At 37.1% G+C, this 20,838-nt stretch overlaps 2 protein-coding genes across 6 annotated transcripts in view; both read left to right on the top strand.

Annotated features, from left to right (window-relative positions):
* Positions 1-20,838, top strand: part of LOC127432392 (spartin-like) — a 471,452-nt gene that overhangs the window by 45,730 nt on the left and 404,884 nt on the right. The gene's annotated exons all lie outside the window — the stretch shown is intronic.
* Positions 1-20,838, top strand: part of dclk1a (doublecortin-like kinase 1a) — a 55,676-nt gene that overhangs the window by 22,735 nt on the left and 12,103 nt on the right. For 3 of the 5 annotated variants that reach the window (XM_051683408.1, XM_051683409.1, XM_051683410.1), the window contains exons 5-6: positions 1,325-1,432; positions 16,176-16,270. In XM_051683408.1, coding sequence (XP_051539368.1) covers positions 1,325-1,432; positions 16,176-16,270 — 203 coding nt within the window. Of the gene's footprint in view, positions 1-1,324; positions 1,433-14,987; positions 15,046-16,175; positions 16,271-16,769; positions 20,511-20,838 lie in introns of those variants that run through there. The other 2 variants (XM_051683412.1, XM_051683411.1) reach the window with 2 other exon arrangements.

Consider the following 20,838-nt stretch of genomic DNA (forward strand, 5'->3'; position numbering starts at 1 on the left):
CCGCTCAAAAAATAAACATCAATGTTTTGATTGTGCCTGGGAGGCTCAGTGTTTATACTTTTGGGGGAGGGTAAACCCACAAATGGCTTACAAGCTTTGCAAACACCCCTTAGACTCATCATTATAGTTGTCAATGCACAATAAACTGGGATAGAACATATTTTGACATAAAAAAAGTTACACACTTCACCTTTAAGTCATTTTTATCATAAATTCTCCTCTCTGCCCAGAAGGGGTCGATATGCATTAAGACTGTGAATCACCAAAAACAGAAGAAGAAGAATATAGGAAAGTGAAACTGAAGTGGAGATTGACTGAGCAGGGAGGAGAATTTATAGTAAACTAAAGGACTTAAATATGAATCTGTTTCTCTCCCACACCTATCATATCGATTCAGAAGACACTGATTTTACCACTGGAGTCGTCTGGAGTTGCCCTTATGTGGATTTTGGAGCTTCAAAAGTTTGGCACCCATTCACTTGTGTAGACCTTCAGAGCTGAGAAATTCTTCTAAAAATATTTGTTTGTGTTCAGCAGATGAAAGAAAGTCATACACATCTGGGATGGCATGAGGGTGAGTAAATTATGAGAGAATTTTCATTTTTGGGTGAACTATTCCTTTAACATTTAATATACTGTAAAAAACGTCCTGATAAAAAATGTTTGTTTGACCATACAGTACATAACCATATAGAGTGACTCCAATAATTATTTGGACGCTGAAAAGGATAGTTCACTCAGAAATGAAAATTCTGTCATCATTTACTCACCCTCATGTTGATCCAAACCTGCAAGACTTTCTGTCTTCCTGGGAACACAAAACAAGATGGAAAAAAAAGATACAATTAAAGTTAATGTGAGACTAGCATCATTTCTCTTTTTTGACTATCCCTTTAATGTAATTTTAATCCTTTTAGATGTTAAAACTTAAAATGTATGAGTCTAAAAATGTATGTCATTGCACTAGACAAAATGTGAAACAAAATATAGCATATAGATGATGTTAGATCTCAGAACCAACTTCACTTTTCTTAGACATTTTTGCTTTTAATGCAAAAATTGCAATTGCTTTTAAAAAACTGGTCCCATTTTTAGTTAACGGATGAAGTCAGTTTTTGTGAAATGTTTTGCTTGAAAAGAGTGTGCTTATGCTTTCTTTACAATAAATCCCACTTGATATTTGATATTCGATGCAATGACATTTATGCACATCTGAGTCTGCTTTAAGTGTCCAAATACTTTCGGGAGCCATTGCACAATATACTGTATGTTTGAAATATATCTGTACCATGTCCTTTTAACATGTGATTTTGTTGTGTGACAGAGTGCAGAGTGGTGAAATCAACCTCCTACGGGAAGATGGGGTCTGGAAACAGAAGCTCTCCCAGAAGTGTTGCCCTTTCCCACCGCAGCAAGTCTCCATCTGGATCAGGTAGTAATTATATGCCTGTGAGTGTGTATATGGAACAGCAAATCCTGCTTCGACCAGGTGAACAGTTTCCCTGAGCGAGAGCGTGTTTGTACACGTGAAGTCTTTCTCCCCTCTCGCGCACACACTGTTTGTTGATTTAATATTTTTTTAAGATAAGATAATGAACATAATTTCTAAGTCTCGGTGCAGATAAAAACAAACGAGAAATGAGAAGTCATTCAGATGTGACTGCTATGCAGTAAGCACCTGCCAACTAGTGTGTGTGTGCACTCCTAGAGCAGAGTGTGTATGATGGCATCTGTGTGGAATTGTGTTCAGAAATGACTGTCTGATTCATTAGTCAAAGATGAGGGATACGAGATATTGAGGCATTGGGGGGGGGGGGGGGGGGTGGTGAGGTATGGGTTAGGTAGTGTGACTCAATCTTGCAGATCCAGATCAACTGTTGTGCAGTGAATACTATTGTGTATGACCTGAATTATAGACATTATAAACATAGAATGCTGTGTGCATTTGCTTTTGTAGATGTGTTCTGTATACTGAATGCATACTGAATAAATCTTTCTTTGTTTTTCCTTACAAAGAAGTACTATAGTGGCTCCATGGTGTTGAGATGGTATCAGATTGTAAAACCAAGGTACTTTGGTATGTGTATTGGTACAGTGAAAAAAATGTTTAACCTAAAAATGTGCTTCACGTTGTAACATCTAAATTAACTGGTTTGATTCAAGACAAAAATATTTTTTAACCGAACCAACCAAAATACATGATTAGTTTAAACCAACAAAAATAATTTTAAGGGTCAGATCAACTACAAATAGCTTATTAAAGGAATAGTTCACCCAAAAATGAAAATTCTCTCTGTCACCATTTACTCACCCTCATGCCACCCCAGATGTGTATGACTTTCTTTCATCTGCTGAACACAAATGAAGACTTTTAGAAGAATATTTCAGCTCTGTAGGCCCATACAATGCAAGTTAATGGTGGCCAAAACTTTGAAGCTCAAAAAGCACATAATGGCTGCACAAAAGTAATTCATACGACTCCAGTGGCTAAATCCATGTCTTCAGAAGCAATATGAGTGTGGGTGAGAAACAGATCAATATTTAAGTCCTTTTTTACTATCAATCTCCACTTTCACTTCCACATCCTTCTTCTTTTGTTTTTGCACGAAGAATGCAAATCGCCACCTACTGGGCAGAGAGAAGAATTTGCAGTTAAAATGACTTAAATATTGATCTTTTTCTCACCCACACCTATCATATTGCTTCTGAAGATATGGATTTTACCACTGGATTCGAACAGATTACTTTTATTTTTAACTTCAATATTTTGGTACCCATTCATTCACATTGTGAGGACCTACAGAACTAAAATATTCTTCTAAAAAGCTTTGTTTGTGTTAAGAAAACATAAGAAAGAAAGTCATACATGTCTGGGATGGCATGAGGGTGAGTAAATAATGAGAAAAATTTCCTTTTTGGATGAACTATCCCTTTAAGGGCACTTTTACAGGTTGCCACTTTTTACAATGTACTGAATGATTACCATATTTATTTACATGGTACTTCATGGTATTACCACCATGATAGTGCCCAAAAAAAATTTATTACCATGGTACCATGGTCAAAAAACATGGTAAAACAGTGTCTAAACTGAACTGAAGACCAGAGTATGCATACACTACAGTATATGTGTTTATCGACTTATGTGCAATTGGAATTATACACACTCTGCTGTTTGTGTTAATGTGTACTGGATTGACCAGTTTTCCTGTACATAAAAGTACTGTGGTGTTACCATGGTACCAGAAGATAATACAGTGGTATTTGATATTGCATGATTAGCATTTTCTTACACCTTAGTATTTACATAGCCTTGTACTCCAAGGTAATTAAAACTATATAATGGAATTTCCATCATGCTACTGTCAAAGAACATCCAGACATCCAGAAAGGCGTGGTTATACCATGGTACTTTGGATTGAATGCAGTGTCTAAATTGTACTGCCTAATAGAGTATGCATAAAGCATTCTTCCCGTTTTGTGGATTGTATGTGTACAGGTAGCAGTTGTAGCCATTCCTATAAGTATTATTTCTGTGTTTGTGTACCATTTTTTCACTGAGGTTGTCTCTGTATTCTCACCTATGTGATTTGTGGCAGAGACTTCTAGAAGCTGGTGTTTTATATTTTTTTTTCTCCAGCCGAGTCGTCTGTTATATGATTGGTTTAAATCGTACCAGCTGAATCTTTATGAGGAGAGCTTTGGCTTAGAGTTCTATCTGGTTGTCATGGAGACGCCAGCTAAGAGCGCTGTGCCTTGGAGACAATAGAGGTGCCCATATATGGGCATCCCTTCCTGTTTGGCAGGCTTGGCAGAAGCAGACTCAGAGTGTGCGGCTCATCAGTTTTTGTCAAGCGGCTGTTTCTCGGCAGACTCTCGTGCAGACGGGATCCATAAAAGTGGGGAATTGCTTCGCTTCAAACATTCAGTGTGCCAGCCATCCATTTTATCCATTCAGACAATTAATCTTATAAGAAACCCTGTGGTGGAGAGGATGTGCCAGGTTGACTCATGTTTGCAAAGATTTCATTGCCCAGTCTGGTTTTATAACATAATCACCACAGTAAAACTGACTATGTACCTTTGTTTATGCAAAGTTGCATCAGCAATGTGGTTTTGAAAATGGTTTTCAAATAAAAATTTAAGAAATTAGAAAATCATATACTGTACACTATGTTGGGTATTTTAATTTTCTACTATATGAATAACACTTTTTAGTTCTTTAGTTTAGTTCTCATCCCCATTCTGTAAAACACAAAAGGAGACAGCCTCAGTCACCATTCACTTTCATTGTATGAAAAAAAGATGCAATGAAAGTGAATGGTGACTGAGAATAACATACTGCCCAGCATCTCCTTTTGTGTTCTTGTTTGTAGTTTATGTGTACTATGACATAATTCTGTGTTTTCCTGTTGTGGCGGAGAGAGATACTGAAGAGGACAATTTGTATGATAGAAATCCTAATAATTGAAATTCCGGACAAAAAGGAATTTACAGACTACATCAGCTGTTAAATCTGTCAGACAGCATACAGAAGGTCAAATGTGAGATATTTCTTGGGTTGAATCAGATTAGTGATTTCTAGAACAGTCTAGCTGTGTTTACTTTATTTAAAACCCTGTCTGTGCAAGAGCCTATTGATGAAGTGGAGCTCTTTCCACTGTATGAGTGCAGTTTATATAATAGATAGTATAGCATGTCATTTTCTGTTTGAGAGTGCCCCATGCACCTTTATACACAAAAACACTCATATACACGCACCACACCTGATACATTTTTATAAATGACACTGATGTTTGTATGCAGCTACGAGAAGCCTTTTGTTTTTGCGTAACGAAACCTGAAGCCCATGTCGTCCTACGGATTATTCACAGTTTGAGCTGTGCGATCAAGTGGATGGCATGACAACGCATTTAGAGGTGCTTTAACAAAGAAGATACAGACAGACATAAACAGCTTCTCTCTGTCATATTTATATCAACAGCTGTGTGGGCTAACGGAGATGGATCATATGTGCTGTTCACATTACAGTGCTGCGTTTAGACAAGCAAGACTGCATCGCTATCTGTGCCTGTCCTGTTTACCTTGATCTGAGTTTGAAACTAAAGATTCTTCCAAAGCAGCTTAAGGACTTCTGATCTTGATGCAAAGGTCTGATTAATTTAAATGGAAACTTATTGTTATGGAAAGCTATAGTCATCTAGTTGCTGCTGGAGGAATAATATGATCACTAAAATGACTTTCCAACAGTACAAACAAGTAAATTGGTGAATCGTTTATTTTAACCACTTCATTCACATTAAGCTTCTGAACGAAAGGATTCTCTTAAATGTTTTGGACTTCCTAATGCTACATATTACAGATGACAGTTTAGGGGAGTATTTGTGTAGTTGTGTGTGCAAATACAATGTGATTTAAAACAGATGTAGCGTTTTGTATTTTGTGACGCCACGCCCCAACTTGTAAAAAGTGGCTCATTACTGAAAATCACACTATTGTGAAAATCTGTCAGACAGCATACAGTAGGTCAAATGTGAGATATTTCTTGGGTTTAATCAGATTAGTGATTTCTAGAACAGTCTAGCTGTGTTTACTTTATTTAAAACTCTGTCTGTGCAAGAGCCGATTGATGAAGTGGAGCTCTTTCCACTGTATGAGTGCAGTTTATATAATAGACCCTGCCAGTGTTGTCAGGCTAAGTATAGCATGTCAATTTCTGTTTGAGAGAGCCCCACGCACCTTTATACACAAAAACAATACAATGCGCAATACAATGTGATTTAAAACAGATGTAGCGTTTTGTATTTTGTGATGCCACAGCCCAACTTGTTGTAAAAAGTGGCTCATTACTGAAAATCTACACTATTGTGAAAATTACTGAAACTATAGTCATGCTACTGAAAATGTAGCATGAAAATTTACTTACGTTTGTAGAGTCGTTGCTTTCAGAAATGTATCAAAAAAATGTAGTCCAGCAATGGCAATAATTGTTTGCTCCTGAGAGGGGGAATTTGTTGCTGTTTTCTTTTTCGTCTGGTCTATATTTGATTGAAAATTATGCAAATGTTCATTAATATTTCATATTATTTACTTACCCAACAGTACTGTATTGAATTTCAATAATACATTTGTGGATAAAAAACAAAAAACAAAAATCAAATTCATTACATGGTGTGCCGATTAATTAACTAAATTAATCACAATTAATCACATATCTATATTTACTGAGAAAGGCCCCAAAATACAGGTCATTTAGAATATAAATATTAAAATAATTATAAATATAATATATAATAAAGAAATATTATAATTCAGATAATTTAGGTACATTACATCATAAACATGTATATTGTGACAACAGACACACATGTAGATAAAACAAAGTAGCTTTAAAAGAAAAGAAAAAAGTTTGTTTTATTTCTTTATCATTGAACAAAACCCTATTATTGGCCTTTTTCCCTCTGCTCTATGTTTAATAGTTGGTCTGTGTACTTACGCTTCAGATGGATGCTTCTGGAGTGTCTCACTTATTTTAAGCGCAGTATTTTGAGAACAATATGTCAAGTTAAACGTTGTTTTAAACTTTGAAAAACACATCTTCGTTTTGTTGTGCTCCTCCCAGCTGTCTTTGAGCGCAAAAGCACTTCTGTGAAAGGCTGAGCTGCCTGCTTGTTGGTTTGACAAGGTGTGTTGCCTGCACAGTTGGAGCGTTGACTGCCCCCTACTGCATCAAGGCAGTACATCAAATTTAAATCGAAAACATTCCTTATTACAGAATTTACCTACAGGTCGAGGGCATGATTAATTGCACAAAATTAACACATTCAATTGACATCCCTCAAAAAAAAAAAATAAATAATAATCTCAGGTCGTTCTGCTTTAGAAGCTCCATAAATTCTTCTTTGCATTACATAAATGAGATTGACCTCATATTCAACAGAATTTTCATCAGACCAGTTTATCCAGAGTGTAATCTTAATCAACTTAGATAACCACTGGCTGACTTTCTTTAGGAAAGCATTGCAGAGCTGCTCCTGTCACTTAGTGTGTTTTTCAGAGACCTTGTTATTATTCTTACTCTGTAATTCCAGCCAGTTGCACAGCTCATTACAGACAAACCCCCAAACAGCCCTTTAACACATTAGCAGGAAAATTCATATGGGGCATTTACACAACAATTTGTAGTGACAAAGTAACCAAAAGTCATTAATTCTGGCAATTTGAGGCGACGTGAGCGACATCTCATTGCAGGTGCGATGTTCAGCAGAGCTGAACTGTTTTCAAATTAGATATGCACTGCAGTCCCTACTAATGAGAGTGCAGATTATAGAGCTCATGTGGTAACATGATCACATGGGAAACTGACATGCTGCTTCCGAATATTAATGTACTCTGAAATTGACCACAATCTGAAGGGTTACTGATGAGCGCCATCGCCCATCAGACATTTGTGCATAAATTCAAATGCTATCACCTTTCATTGTGGCTCTACTTATAGCGCGTTGAGCGTGCAATCCCTGAGACATGGGTTCTGGTCCTGTGGAAACCAGTAAGTAATTGCGTTCAAGTAAACCATGGTGATCACAATTCAGAGGTTGCATTTTCACCCTAAAATAAATTTTTTACTCCACTGATGGTTAGGTTTAGAATTAGATTTAAAACTTGCTTTTGGTGCCACTTGGTGGACATTTCACCTCAACAAAACTTCCAGCTTTGGCCACTGGGAGCAGTGGTTCGAATTTTGTTAAGCCCAAACCAATTTGAGCAGCAGAACTTTCAACCTCCTGTCGCCAGATTCCCAGTGTGATCAGTCTGCACATGATCCACCTCTTATAAAATGTGTTGTCTATACAGTATATCAGTATCAGTATAGGCCGACATGAATTGCTTTTTTATTTATTTATTTTTTTATTATCAGCATTGTTTTGATTAGGCTGATACTGGAAGTGGAAAATAGCAGAGCTTATTTTTCCTCTCTTTAGGTTTCAGATGTGCCAAACTGCTTTCCATCTTTTCTATATACATTTTAATATGATGCCTGATGTAAAATTTTAGACTGCAGCTTTAGTGTCACTAGTGTGTTTTATTTAAAAGAGGCAAAACATTATAAAAAAGTGAGTACTAGAAAGTAGTGTTTGCACTGATGGTATTGATTTTTAATAGCCCTGCTCAGGGTGAAAGCTGACTGTAATGCTATGCTCAGATCCTCTCTTTCTCACTCCTGCCTCTGAAACCCTGTCGTGCATATCACATAGATGCACCCTAAGTAGAAATTTCATTAAAAATGATATCCACAGTGAGACAGAACTGCTTGCTTGAATATACTCAGAGCCGAATGCCCTATACTCAGTATCTGAGCTTAAAGCACCCCAGAGGATGGGAAAAAACACTATATAAATTCTAATTGTTCTTTCATAATATAGTAGTGTATTTATATACACGGGCAGCCAAAAGTTTGGAATAATATACAGATTTTGCTGTTTCGGATACATTAATTAACCAAAGTGGCATTCAACTGATCACAAAGTATAGTTAGGACATTACTGATGTAAAAAACAGCACCATCACTATTTAAAAAAAGTAATTTTCAAATCTAGACAGGCCCCATTTCCAGCAGCCATCACTCCAACACCTTATCCTTGAGTAATCATGCTAAATTGCTAATTTGGTACTAGAAAATCACATGCCATTATATCAAACACAGCTGAAAGCTATTTGGTTCATTAAATGAAGCTTAACATTGTCTTTGTGTTTGTTTTTGAGTTGCCACAGTATGCAATAGAATGGCATGTCTTAAGGTCAGTATTAGGTCAAAAATGGCAAAAAAGAAACAGCTTTCTCTAGAAACTCGTCAGTCAATCATTGTTTTGAGGAATGAAGGCTATACAATGCTTGAAATTGCCAAAAAACTGAAGATTTCATACAAAGGTGTACACTACAATCTTCAAAGACAAAGGACAACTGGCTCTAACAAGGACAGAAAGAGATGTGGAAGGCCAGATGTACAACTAAACAAGAGGATAAGTACATCAGAGTCTCTAGTTTGAGAAATGGACACCTCACATGTCTTTAGCTGACAACTTCATTGAATTCTACCTGCTCAACACCAGTTTCATGTATAACAGTAAAGAAAAGACTCAGGGAGGGGGGCCTGGGTAGCTCAGTGGTAAAAGACGCTGGCTACCACCCCTGGAGTTCGCTAGTTCGCTAGCTCGAATCCCAGGGCATGTTGAGTGACTCCAGCCAGGTCTCCTAAGCAAACAAATTGGCCCGGTTGCTAGCGAGGGTAGATTCACATGGGGTAACCTGCTCGTGGTCGCTATAATGTGGCTCGTTCTCGGTGGGGTGTGTGGTGAGTTGAGCATGGATGCCGTGGTGGATGGCGTGAAGCCTCCACACGCGCTATGTCTCTGTGGCAATGCGCTCAACAAGCTATGTGGGTTGGCGGTGGAGGCAGCTGGGATTCGTCCTCTGCCACCCGGATTGAGGCGAATCACTACGCGAACACGAGGACTTAAAAGCGCATTGGGAATTGGGCATTCCAAATTGGGTGAAAAAGGGGAAAAATCCAAAAAAAGAAAAAAAAAGAAAAACTCAGGGGTGCAGGCCTTATGGGAAGAATTGCAAAGAAAAAGCCACTTTTGAAACAGAAAAACAAAAAGAAAAGGTTAGAGTGGGCAAAGAAACACAGACATTGGACAACAGATAATTGGAAAAGAGTGTTATGGATCTTAACCCCATTGAGCTTTTGTGGGATCAGCTAGACTGTAAGGTGCGTGAGAAGTGCCCGACAAGACAGCCACATCTATGGCAAGTGCTACAGGAAGCATGGGGTGAAATGTCACCTGAGTATCTGGACAAACTGACAGCTAGAATGCCAAGGATCAACAAAGCTTTGGGAAGTTGACATGTCCTGCATTGTAACATACTATACTCTATCTAAAACTACAGCTTTTTGCCTTTTTTTGTTAAATAATCATTATGCACAGCTTTCTGAGAGACTACATGGAATATTTGTACTTTTAAAAAGTAATTTTCACAAAGCAGAATCATGTTAGCTACTCTTGTAGCCAATTCCAAGTTACAATTTTACAATTTCAATGCAATTTTAGTCTGAAAAACCATTTTACCGGTTTACAATTACAACACATTTAACCAGGCCTTATATGGGGAATTATATTCCTACTGTTATCCAATGTGTGAAGGAAAGGGGGGGGGGGACCATAACCATCTGACCATTTACATTCATATTCACATACAGAAGTTTTGCTGTTTCTGTTTGGCTTTAGTGGGAGTGTTAGATCAGGACAGTTGTATGTCAGAGGAGGACGTTGTGCCTCTTTTATAGTCCCTTTCGGGCCATATCCTCGCTTTCCATTATGGATAAAGGATCAGATGCAAACAGTGGCCCAAACTGCACCTGATGTGAAAAAGAGAGTAACGAGGGAGAGCAGAAAAGAGCAGAGAGAGAGAGAGATGAGATAGGTCACATCACTGAATCCATCCTCCCACAGCTGAGCATGTTACACAAGAGCTCACAGTCACTTCTCTCTCTTCAGTATCTCTATTTATATTTGTGTTATAAACCATGCTCTCTGCTGAACCCATATCCAATGCATAAAATATGGCCATTCTCCCAGCAGTCTCCAGCAATGCTGTAACATTGTGTACAGCTGCAGTAGTTTGTGTGTTTGTGTATTTGTGGGGGGAAGGGGTAAACATATTCTGCCTCATGTTGCATTATGAACAGAATGTTCAATTACTTGCAGTTTATCCAAGAAATGGATGTACTTTTCAGCTGTCAGAATGGTTCACACTCTCTCAAACACACTTTTCTTTATTTGACTAAGGCAAAACCTTAGTCACCATTCACTTTTATTGCAACTTTTGCAATTATGCAGGTTTGAACACCATGAGGGTGATGAAACACCATTTTTTAATTGTAAGGGTAATTGTTTTTAACATTTTCTTAATTTGTTTGAGTTAATTACACCTGGCACCCATAACCACCATAGACATTGAGGGGGACACTTATCCCCAAATATTTAGATCAGTAGTCAATCAGTATGGGTTTTTTTAATGTCACCAATATTGAATATTTGTTAACTTTTTTGCACTCTCTTTGATCACCCACCGAGTTTTACAGTTCTGCGGGTTTAAGGGTGCAGATCAGCTCTTTTGTTGTCATTTGTGACAGGGAACTAAGAACTGACCCCAAAAATAAATCATGATGTCTATCTGTGAAGCACTGTTCACATCAAATTAATGAAGCACCACAGATGGTGCTAATGAGTGTGCTTCTCTCCCCCCAGGCCCAGTCTGACACACACACTCAAACACACACACTGCATTCCATACCAATGACAATTCTAATCAACTCCCAAACTAAACTTTCAATTTTATGTTTTCACATTTCAAATTTATTTGTATAGTGTTTTTCACAGTACATATTTTCCAAGGCAGCTTTACAAAGAATAGTGCCTAACATCCCTCCACATCCCCAACATTTCTTGCTTACTGTTTTAGGAATACTGAGGTTTCAGACATACTACATTGGCATACTGTTCTTAGCATAGGCCTACTATATGTATAGTAGGAAAGCATGGATATTGGCACGCAGTGATTTTTTTTGTTGTTGTTATTGTTGAAAGCCATTTAGAATTGATCATATTCAACAATAATTGACTGAAAGCTAAATGTATTGACATCTAAAAAGCTATAATTGTTTCCTGTAAATAGCCTACCACATACCTCTAGTGTAGCCACGGGTGGGCCTGGGTGGTCTGGTGCCAACCATTGGCATTCAGGCCCACCCAGTCATTGTCTTATGCCCCTATCCCACCAACAAGCCAAAAACTTGCTGGCCTCGAACCACAAACCACTAATGTCAGAGGCTGTTGGGCTGGATAATGTCAGCATCAAAGCTTTCATAACAACAGTAGCTCAGAAAAAAAATAAATAAATACAAATCAAATAAAGCTAGATCGCTCTCATTAAAACAAAACGATTTACACTGTAAACACCTGATGCGGCGATGAGACGCACATTCAGTTGATGGGCATTCCATATTGTGCAACGGCACAAACCACTTTATTTTTCCCATCTAATAAATGATTTAACAAAAGTCATGTATGTGAACTGATTGCGATTAATTGTATTAATTAGGCTATATATTTAAATAACTTCTGACCTGTTCATCAAAAGAGTTAAAATAAGATGCTGAATTAAATAACTTTAAATAACTTGTTAAAATGTTCTCAAAACTCCTAAAACTCTAAACTCAATCCACTTTATTTAAGATAAAATAATGTTATTTACAAATATCATACGTATGTATGAATTGATTATGCATTTTATTAGTTATAACTTCGTTGCAACAAAAGCAACCTGTGACAACATAAGCTACTCTGAAATGAAATTATTTTAGATCATAAAATGCTCTCAAAACTCCCAAGACTTTTAAACTCCAGCCTGATTCCTTTATGTCTTTTCTCTCTTACCTCACTATTGCAGCAGCGTCATTTCTCCCCCACTTTAATAAGAGTAGAGTTGTGACCTAGTGACACGATCAGAGAAAAAAAGTAATTTTATTGACAGTAAACCATAGTGGAGACAAAGCGACAAAACCCATTTCCGTCATTTTTTCCATCATTTTCATCCATTTGGTAAACAATAACCAAAATTAGTCCATTCCATGGTTAAAATGTCCGTTCTGTTTTTAAAAAATGTCTAGGGTAAATCCCCCAAATTATAATAATATCTGTTCTCAGCCACAGGTAAGGTTCCCTATGTTACGCATGTAAAATAAAAAATAAAAGTCTAAATGTGCTCAAACACAACTATTGTTGGTTGATCTTTTAATATTCTCAAAGAGGTATACAACCTTAAGTAGCTAAATGTCCTAAATTTGCCCCTGGAGACAATTAGCTAAACATCAAAAATATTTTTAATAATAATAAATAAAAGTTTACAAATCTCATGCAATCAATAATTTCTCCTGGCCCACCCACCTAAAAGTTTCTGCCTAAGCTACTGCCACATACAATAAACCACACAGTGTCATGCTTGCAATGTGCTTTTATTAAGTGCGCTGTTAGGTCAAACAGTGGGTGCAGTTGTTTGTTGGCGCTATGTCTACTGGATGAAGTTGATTCTGCAATATTAAATAACGCTGTTGACTTGAATAAAACCAGTTTAGTTGTTACCATGTGAAGCACATTTTTTAGGTTACCTGACAAAATATAGTTTTTTTACAGGCTTTTAACGACATCTTTATTGTTCACTTGTTCCCTCTTCATATTATTCATAAACTAACTAACTAAATATATATACACACACACACACACACTGGCGGCCAAAAGTTTGGAATAATGTACAGATTTTGCTCTTATGGAATGAAATTGGTACTTTTATTCACCAAAGTGGCATTCAACTGATCACAATGTATAGTCAGGACATTAATAATGTGAAAAATTACTATTACAATTTGAAAAAAATTTACTTCTTAAACTACTTCAAAGAGTTCTCATCAAAAAATCCTCCACGTGCAGCAATGACAGCTTTGCAGATCCTTGGCATTCTAGCTGTCAGTTTGTCCAGATACTCAGGTGACATTTCACCCCACGCTTCCTGTAGCACTTGCCATAGATGTGGCTGTGTTGTCGGGCACTTCTCACGCACCTTACAGTCTAGCTGATCCCACAAAAGCTCAATGGGGTTAAGATCCATAACACTCTTTTCCAATTATCTGTTGTCCAATGTCTGTTTCTTTGCCCAGTCTAACCTTTTCTTTTTGTTTTTCTGTTTCAAAAGTGGCTTTTTCTTTGCAATTCTTCCCATAAGTCCTGCACCCCTGAGTCTTCTCTTTACTGTTGAACATGAAACTGGTGTTGAGCAGGTAGAATTCAATGAAGCTGTCAGCTAAAGACATGTGAGGCATCTATTTCTCAAACTAGAGACTCTGATGTACTTATCCTCTTGTTTAGTTGTACATCTGTCCTTCCACATCTCTTTCTGTCCTTGTTAGAGCCAGTTGTCCTTTGTCTTTGAAGACTGTAGTGTACACCTTTGTATGAAATCTTCAGTTTTTTGGCAATTTCAAGCATTGTATAGCCTTCATTCCTCAAAACAATGATTGACTGATGAGTTTCTAGAGAAAGCTGTTTATTTTTTGCCATTTGTGACTTAAAATTGACCTTAAGACATGCCAGTCTATTGCATACTGTGGCAACTCAAAAACAAACACAAAGACAATGTTAAGCTTCATTTAATGATCCAAATAGCTTTCAGCTGTGTTTGATATTATGGCAAGTGATTTTCTAGTACCAAATTAGCAATTTAGCATGATTACTCAAGGATAAGGTGTTGGAGTGATGGCTGCTGGAAATGGGGCCTGTCTAGATTTGATCAAAAATCACTTTTTTCAAATAGTGATGGTGCTGTTTTTTACATCAGTAATGTCCTGACTATACTTTGTGATCAGTTGAATGCCACTTTGGTGAATTAAAGTACCAATTTCCTTCCGAAACAACAAAATCTGTACATTATTCCAAACTTTTGGCTGCCAGTGTGTGTGTGTGTGTGTGTGTGTGTGTGTGTGTGTGTATATATATATATATATATATATATATATATATATATATATCGCGTTCAGTATTTCTTTTACTGTAAAATGATCACATGTTATTACTTTTTATTGCACAAAGGGTGCAAAGGGTAAATCACAATATCACATTTAAATACGCTAGTGTTTATGTTTGTATCTGGCCGTGGCTAGAGTGCCATTAAAGGTCTGTCGGTGAGAAGGATCGGCGCGTTTCCAACATTACCTCAGCGCCAGCGTGCCTCCCACTACCGTACAGCACTGGCTCGGGCGCGCGTCAGAGCTGCGCGAGCAGACCGCGAACCAATGAGCAATGAGCGGCTCACGCTCTCTACTCATCTCGGCTCTCAGTTATTCCATTCATTGGAATTCGCGCGCAGTGAGTGCTGCTGCTTTCTGCCACCTGGAATAGCACTGTGTCCTCAACATGCTGCAATACGAAGGTAGGAGATGCGGCTTGTCTCCCCTTGTGCGGATACGTCGGAAATGGCCTTTTATCCTTTATAAGGGACTTTGATAGTGATATTTTGTAATGTGATAAATATTTATTTTCATTTAATTTAATGTCTTTGCGTATCAGTAGGGTATTTATTTAAATTTAGATGGTCCGGTGATTAGTAAAAGTATATTATATTAACATATGACATAAATAGGCTAATAAGTTCAGTTTGGTTCATATTTAAAATTTGTACTTTTAAAAAAAAAAAATAATTTAATATAGGTTAGAAATACACATTCGCGTTATAATGTCATCTCAAGCTTTGATAATTTTCATTCATTCATGCGTTCAGTCATAGCTGCTGCTTGTTTGTTTAATAAAAAATAATATTTGTATTTATTATTAATATTATTCAAATCGATCGACTTTTAGTATATATATATGTGTGTGTGTGTGTGTGTGTGTTAATATTTATATTTATATACATTTATATATAGGCCTATATTATATATATATATATATATATATATATATATATATATATATATATATATATATATATATGAAATACTTAGTATAATACTTATTGATACTTATTATTATTTGTGCAATGTTTATAATACTTGATTTTGTAGTTTATTAATTGCTGCTTTTTTACTACATAAGTCTCATGTCAGTTACTGTCCCACAATTGTACTGTATTGTCCTGGTAACACATTAGCACAGAAGAATGTATTAAACTGTTTTGGGATAATTCCTGATCTGCATCAGAATATAGTCACAGTTGCATGTGAAAATGAATCAGCTTGCTTTTGACTGAGAGCTCTTCAGTGTGCTGTGTTGTGCAGTCATATCATGACTGATGGAACTTGGAAGATGTGAGTCTGTAGCATTGGATGCATTTGTGCCACAGAGAGTGTGTCTGTCCGAAGAGGATTTGTTTTGGGATGCAAGTGTGGGAAGTGTGTGGGTGATTTTTTTCTCTTCATATTCACAGGCAGGCTTTTGAAAAGCTCACTCTTTGAATATGAGAGCACTGGCAGACTTGGGACTCTCAGAACATTTGCTGAGCTTCATTCACAAACTTTTTTTTTTTTTAGTAAACTCAGTGTTTTTGCTTCTCTTCCTCTCTAGTGAATGGGACTCCAGCCAGTCAGCTGTCCACATCCCATTCCGCAAAGTCACCCAGCCCGTTGCCCACCAGTCCAGGGAGCTTGAAGAAACGCAAGGTAAGAGAGCATCCTCCACAGTCAAACACAGGGCCAAAACTATAGACATTGAGGGGGATATGCCCCCTATCCCCCACTCTAATTTAAAGATTAGCAGGTGGCCGATATGTTTTTTTTCTTAATTAAATGTGGTACCCCCAAGTCCTGAAAAACACACACATAGAAAAAACATGGCGCTCCAACCCACTTTACACTAGCTCATATACCTGCTCATCTGCACAAACATAAAACTCATAAATCACAGATTCCTACTGTTAATCTTTTGTTGTCCACCTGGTGTAGCGGTTATAATCTATCATCTAAACCAATTTCTGAACTCTACATCTAAACTCAATTTCCCACTCCTGAATCATAACTACTGTACATTCACAAATTACTGGTATAAGATGTGATTGTGCATCCAGATCCTTGTTTTGATCTTTTTCTCTTTGTTAGCACATCCTTACACCCTCGGACACCATCTCAGACTCTATATAACGCGCTCCTTCTATGTTCTCAGGAAATGGACAAGGCCGTCCTTGACCTCACAGCATAACTTCCCTACTTCCTCAAAGTGGTGCTAAGATCCACAGACAATTCCAGAATTCTTTGTGAGAGAGAATGGTGCCAGCCCGCCCAGGCCAACAGTAGTACAGACTTTTAAGATGCATTTCTCTCTCTTTGACATGATTCTTCATCAGAGTTGAGTCTGAAAGTCCAGTAGAGTTGTCCATGGAGAAAAATTTCTGCCTGTAGTAGAAAAGCATTAATGAAGTAATATTTGGTCTGAATGGTAGAGAAAATGTATAAAACACGCTGAAGGAGCATGCAACTCACCAGGAACTCCCCCCAACCCATTATTAGGGCCGTAACGTCCACAGATATTGAGGGGGCACGTCCCCACCAATATTCAGGGAAGTGGTCAATCAAAATGAACTTTTTACTATGATGCCCTCAATTATGAATATTTGGTTACATCCTTCTCTGTTGGTTTTAGAGGTCAGTTTGTACATGAGGTGGTTGTGTGCATGTGACCAGATCAAAGTGTTTCTAATCCTGCGGCTGGGACTAATGCAAAGAGGTTTAATGCAGTAGAGGCTTCTCTATCCAAATTCAGAGTTTCTTGAAGTTTTTAATATGAGCCTTAAGCCCCATAGTGATTACTCCGGCTATCTTCCATTTCTCTCTTCCTCTTTCTTTCTCTTTCCTGAGTCCTCCTTGACTTAAACAAATACACCACAACATACAATCAGTGTGGATATTGCATTCCAATCCAAATGCTGAGCTTGACTTTCGAGGCAATTCAGATAAAGTTGTGGGCAGCTAAAGTGCTGTTTTAAAGCCAGTGAAATCACATGCCGATATTAACCCATTATAGATTAATCAGAAACTGTTGGGCACCACCAAACTGCAGTTTTACTCTGACCTAAAATGAGATAATATTGCAGTCTCATAAGCAAGAATTAGCATTTATGCATTTGGCAGATGCTTTTATCCAAACTTTATAGATTCCCTGGGAATCAAATCTATGACCTTGGTGTTGAAAGTGCATTGCTCTCCCAGTTAAGCTACATGAATGCTGTATGTTACAGCAAATGTCCAACATGTTCTCACAGCTTTCATAGTTTCTTTCCTTATTGCTTTTTATATATATATATATGTATATATATTTTAGTTTAGATACATTCTAAATAGTTTCAGATTGCATTAGAAGTTGTTAAGTTGCTCTAAATTTCCTCTTGTGGAAGAGGCTGACTTTTAATGACTCTAAAACCAGTTCAGTTGACATGCTGGCTGAGAGATAGAAACGCTGAGCACTTTGTCTTCGCCCTCCACCCACCAGGAAAGACTCTCAGATTTCTTTCATACTTTTCAGTTATCTCATGCAGCTGCCTGAACGCTTGAAGTTGGATGATCTCTCAGTGGTTTGATTCTGATAGCTTTGCTCTCGGCTCTTTGCTGTTGCAGAATGAGAATTTGGGACAGTCAGATCTGGCCAAAGCAGAGACGCTTCTCAGTGTCTTTTACAACCATCTTCAGCAAAAGTGGGTCATGCTTTGAAACCTCCCCAGTGGAGTTCTGTGAATGAAGAAGGAAGGCAAATCCATTTACATAAATATGATACAAATGCAAAAGAACTGAATGTTCTCTCAAAATGTCTGCAGAGAAGCAGGCACATACTTTATCCAGCTTATGAATTAACATGAGACTCCAAATGTCATTATTATGTTGTTATTGCCATTTTGTGTCTTGCCTTGTCAATTAGTTTTCCTTTTTTCGTGTATTGCTGATTTAATGTTGCAGTAAGGTTATTTCATAAATTGTAATGTATATTTGAGCTAGTTTGAATACAGCAGTACTCTGCTTGCAATGTCATATATAAAGTCCAAAGCTCATCTTGCATAATCTTTTATAAAACACCTCTGATGTAAAGATACTCCAGATATATCTCTTTATATAGTTTATGTTACAGATTTAAATTGCATTTCTGCATTCACACACACACACAAAAAAAAAAAACAGAATGATTTAAACACTAATTGTTATTTCTGATTTATTATTAATTAGCTTTACTGCTCAAGCCCGGGCTGTGAATTGTATTCATACGTGTTCAATGCATAACCCACTTTTAGAAATGAGCTGCATGAGTGGAGGCTCTATACTGGCAGTGTGTGTGTGCGTGCAGCCTCTGTGTCCTGAGGCATATCCCCTTTCTCTGTCCATAAACCCTCCGCACCTCTGGGACTGAATATGGAACACATACACATTTTATGTTATGGTGACAAATACATTTTTAATCCGTGTAAACAGGGCCACTAAACATCTAATATGGAAATGTTAAGACCTGCCACAAAGCACAATCCATCTTAATCTGGCTAAACACTTCATTCTGAGCCAGAAATGAGGTTGCAATGTCATTTGATTGAGGAGAGATCTTCCTTTTTGTTATTTGATATACTGTATTTGTAAGCTTTTATTTTTGCTTGGCTAAACAGGTATGGCGTGCTTTTGTGTGTTGTTTAACATGAAAAGTGAGGTGATCACTTACTTTCAACATCATGCCTGTCTCTATTCATAAACACACTGTTCATCATTTCCAACAAATTACGCCCCCTCAAACTGTCTGTTGGGTTGCATGCTCTTCATATTTTCCTTTGGGTTTTTCACACCTGTATTTTTTTCCTTTTTTGTGGGCTTTTATGACATTGTGAGTGTATGTGTGCATGTGTGTCATTCATTTCATGAGCGTTGATTTCAAAATGAGTGTTATCATTGCACATGGGTGTTTAAATGAAAGTTGGATTTGTTGTTTTTAATACATTTGCAATCCTTGTGTTTGCATATACTGTATACCTTCTAGCATGTATTTGTGTTTCTGTGTTTCTCCATCATGAGCAAAATCATGATAGTTTACCAAAAAAATCATTTATTCACTCTCATGTGGTCGAAACTCATTTAATGATCTCTCTTCCATAAAACATAAAGAGTAATTTTGCAGAATGTTACCGCAGCATTTGTGTATACAATGAAAGTGAATGGGGGCTGGGGCTGGCAAACTCCAAAAAACAAAAAAAAAAAAACAAAAGTAAAAGTAATCTGTATGACTCATGTCCTGTATTTGAAGACTTTTAAAGCCATATGATAGATTTATGTGGAGAAAAGATCGAAATTCGTTATTCGCTTAAAATATTCCTCTTTGTAGGTCTCAATCCTCATTCGCGTTCATGTTTCTACAAATACTGTGTAGCATGCCAAGTCATTGGTTCTTGCAAAGACATAAAAACTGGTGAGGGTTAGTAAATGATGAAAAACTTGACATATTTAGGTACACTTTTCATTAAAGATGTGAAAAGTTAAGTGCTCACATAATTATTAGGAACTGTTTTCATCTGCCTATCCCATTGAAAGATTCTCTCTCTCTTTACATTTTCAGTGTCCTCTTGTGTTATGCTCTTGCGTTTTAATGATTTCACCTTTTTGTTTTTGACTTCGGTCAGTTACATTGACCTGTATTTCTTCTATGTTTTGAATCCATTATGTCAGTCATAACTAGTTTTAACTAGTTTTGTTTTATATTCAAAATAATTTTTTGAATGTATTTTGCATTTAGGGTGAGAAGAGATCATGCCATTATCTTGTCATTATTTTTATATGTTGTCTGTCTAGAATTTTGTTCATTTTCCAGTTAAAACCACAACAGCATGCCATGAATCCATTCCATCATATGTATGATTGAGGATGCTAAATACATTAAATTGTAAGTCTCCTTATCTTAGTATGAGCTTGACTTTGTGTTTGTGCATCTTTTTGAAATCTTTGGGGTCCTTTTGAGTCAGAATAAATCTCTGGCTTGGGTTGGAGTTCCTTTAGTCGCAGTTTATTTATCTCAGACATTGCCGATGCCAAAACTACAGATGATTTTTTTATTTTGTTTGTGCAGTCATTAGTGGCATGGCAGCCCATGCATTACAAAAACAAATTAATGCAGTTGGTCACATGGTTAGATTATAGGTATAATTACAATGTGTCCTGAAGTGACTCTTCTGAGAAATCATTTTGCTGGTCTTAATGAAGTTGCCGCTAAGAGG

Source organism: Myxocyprinus asiaticus, chromosome 42 (assembly GCF_019703515.2).
Source record: "Myxocyprinus asiaticus isolate MX2 ecotype Aquarium Trade chromosome 42, UBuf_Myxa_2, whole genome shotgun sequence".
NCBI classification, from domain to species: domain Eukaryota; kingdom Metazoa; phylum Chordata; class Actinopteri; order Cypriniformes; family Catostomidae; genus Myxocyprinus; species Myxocyprinus asiaticus.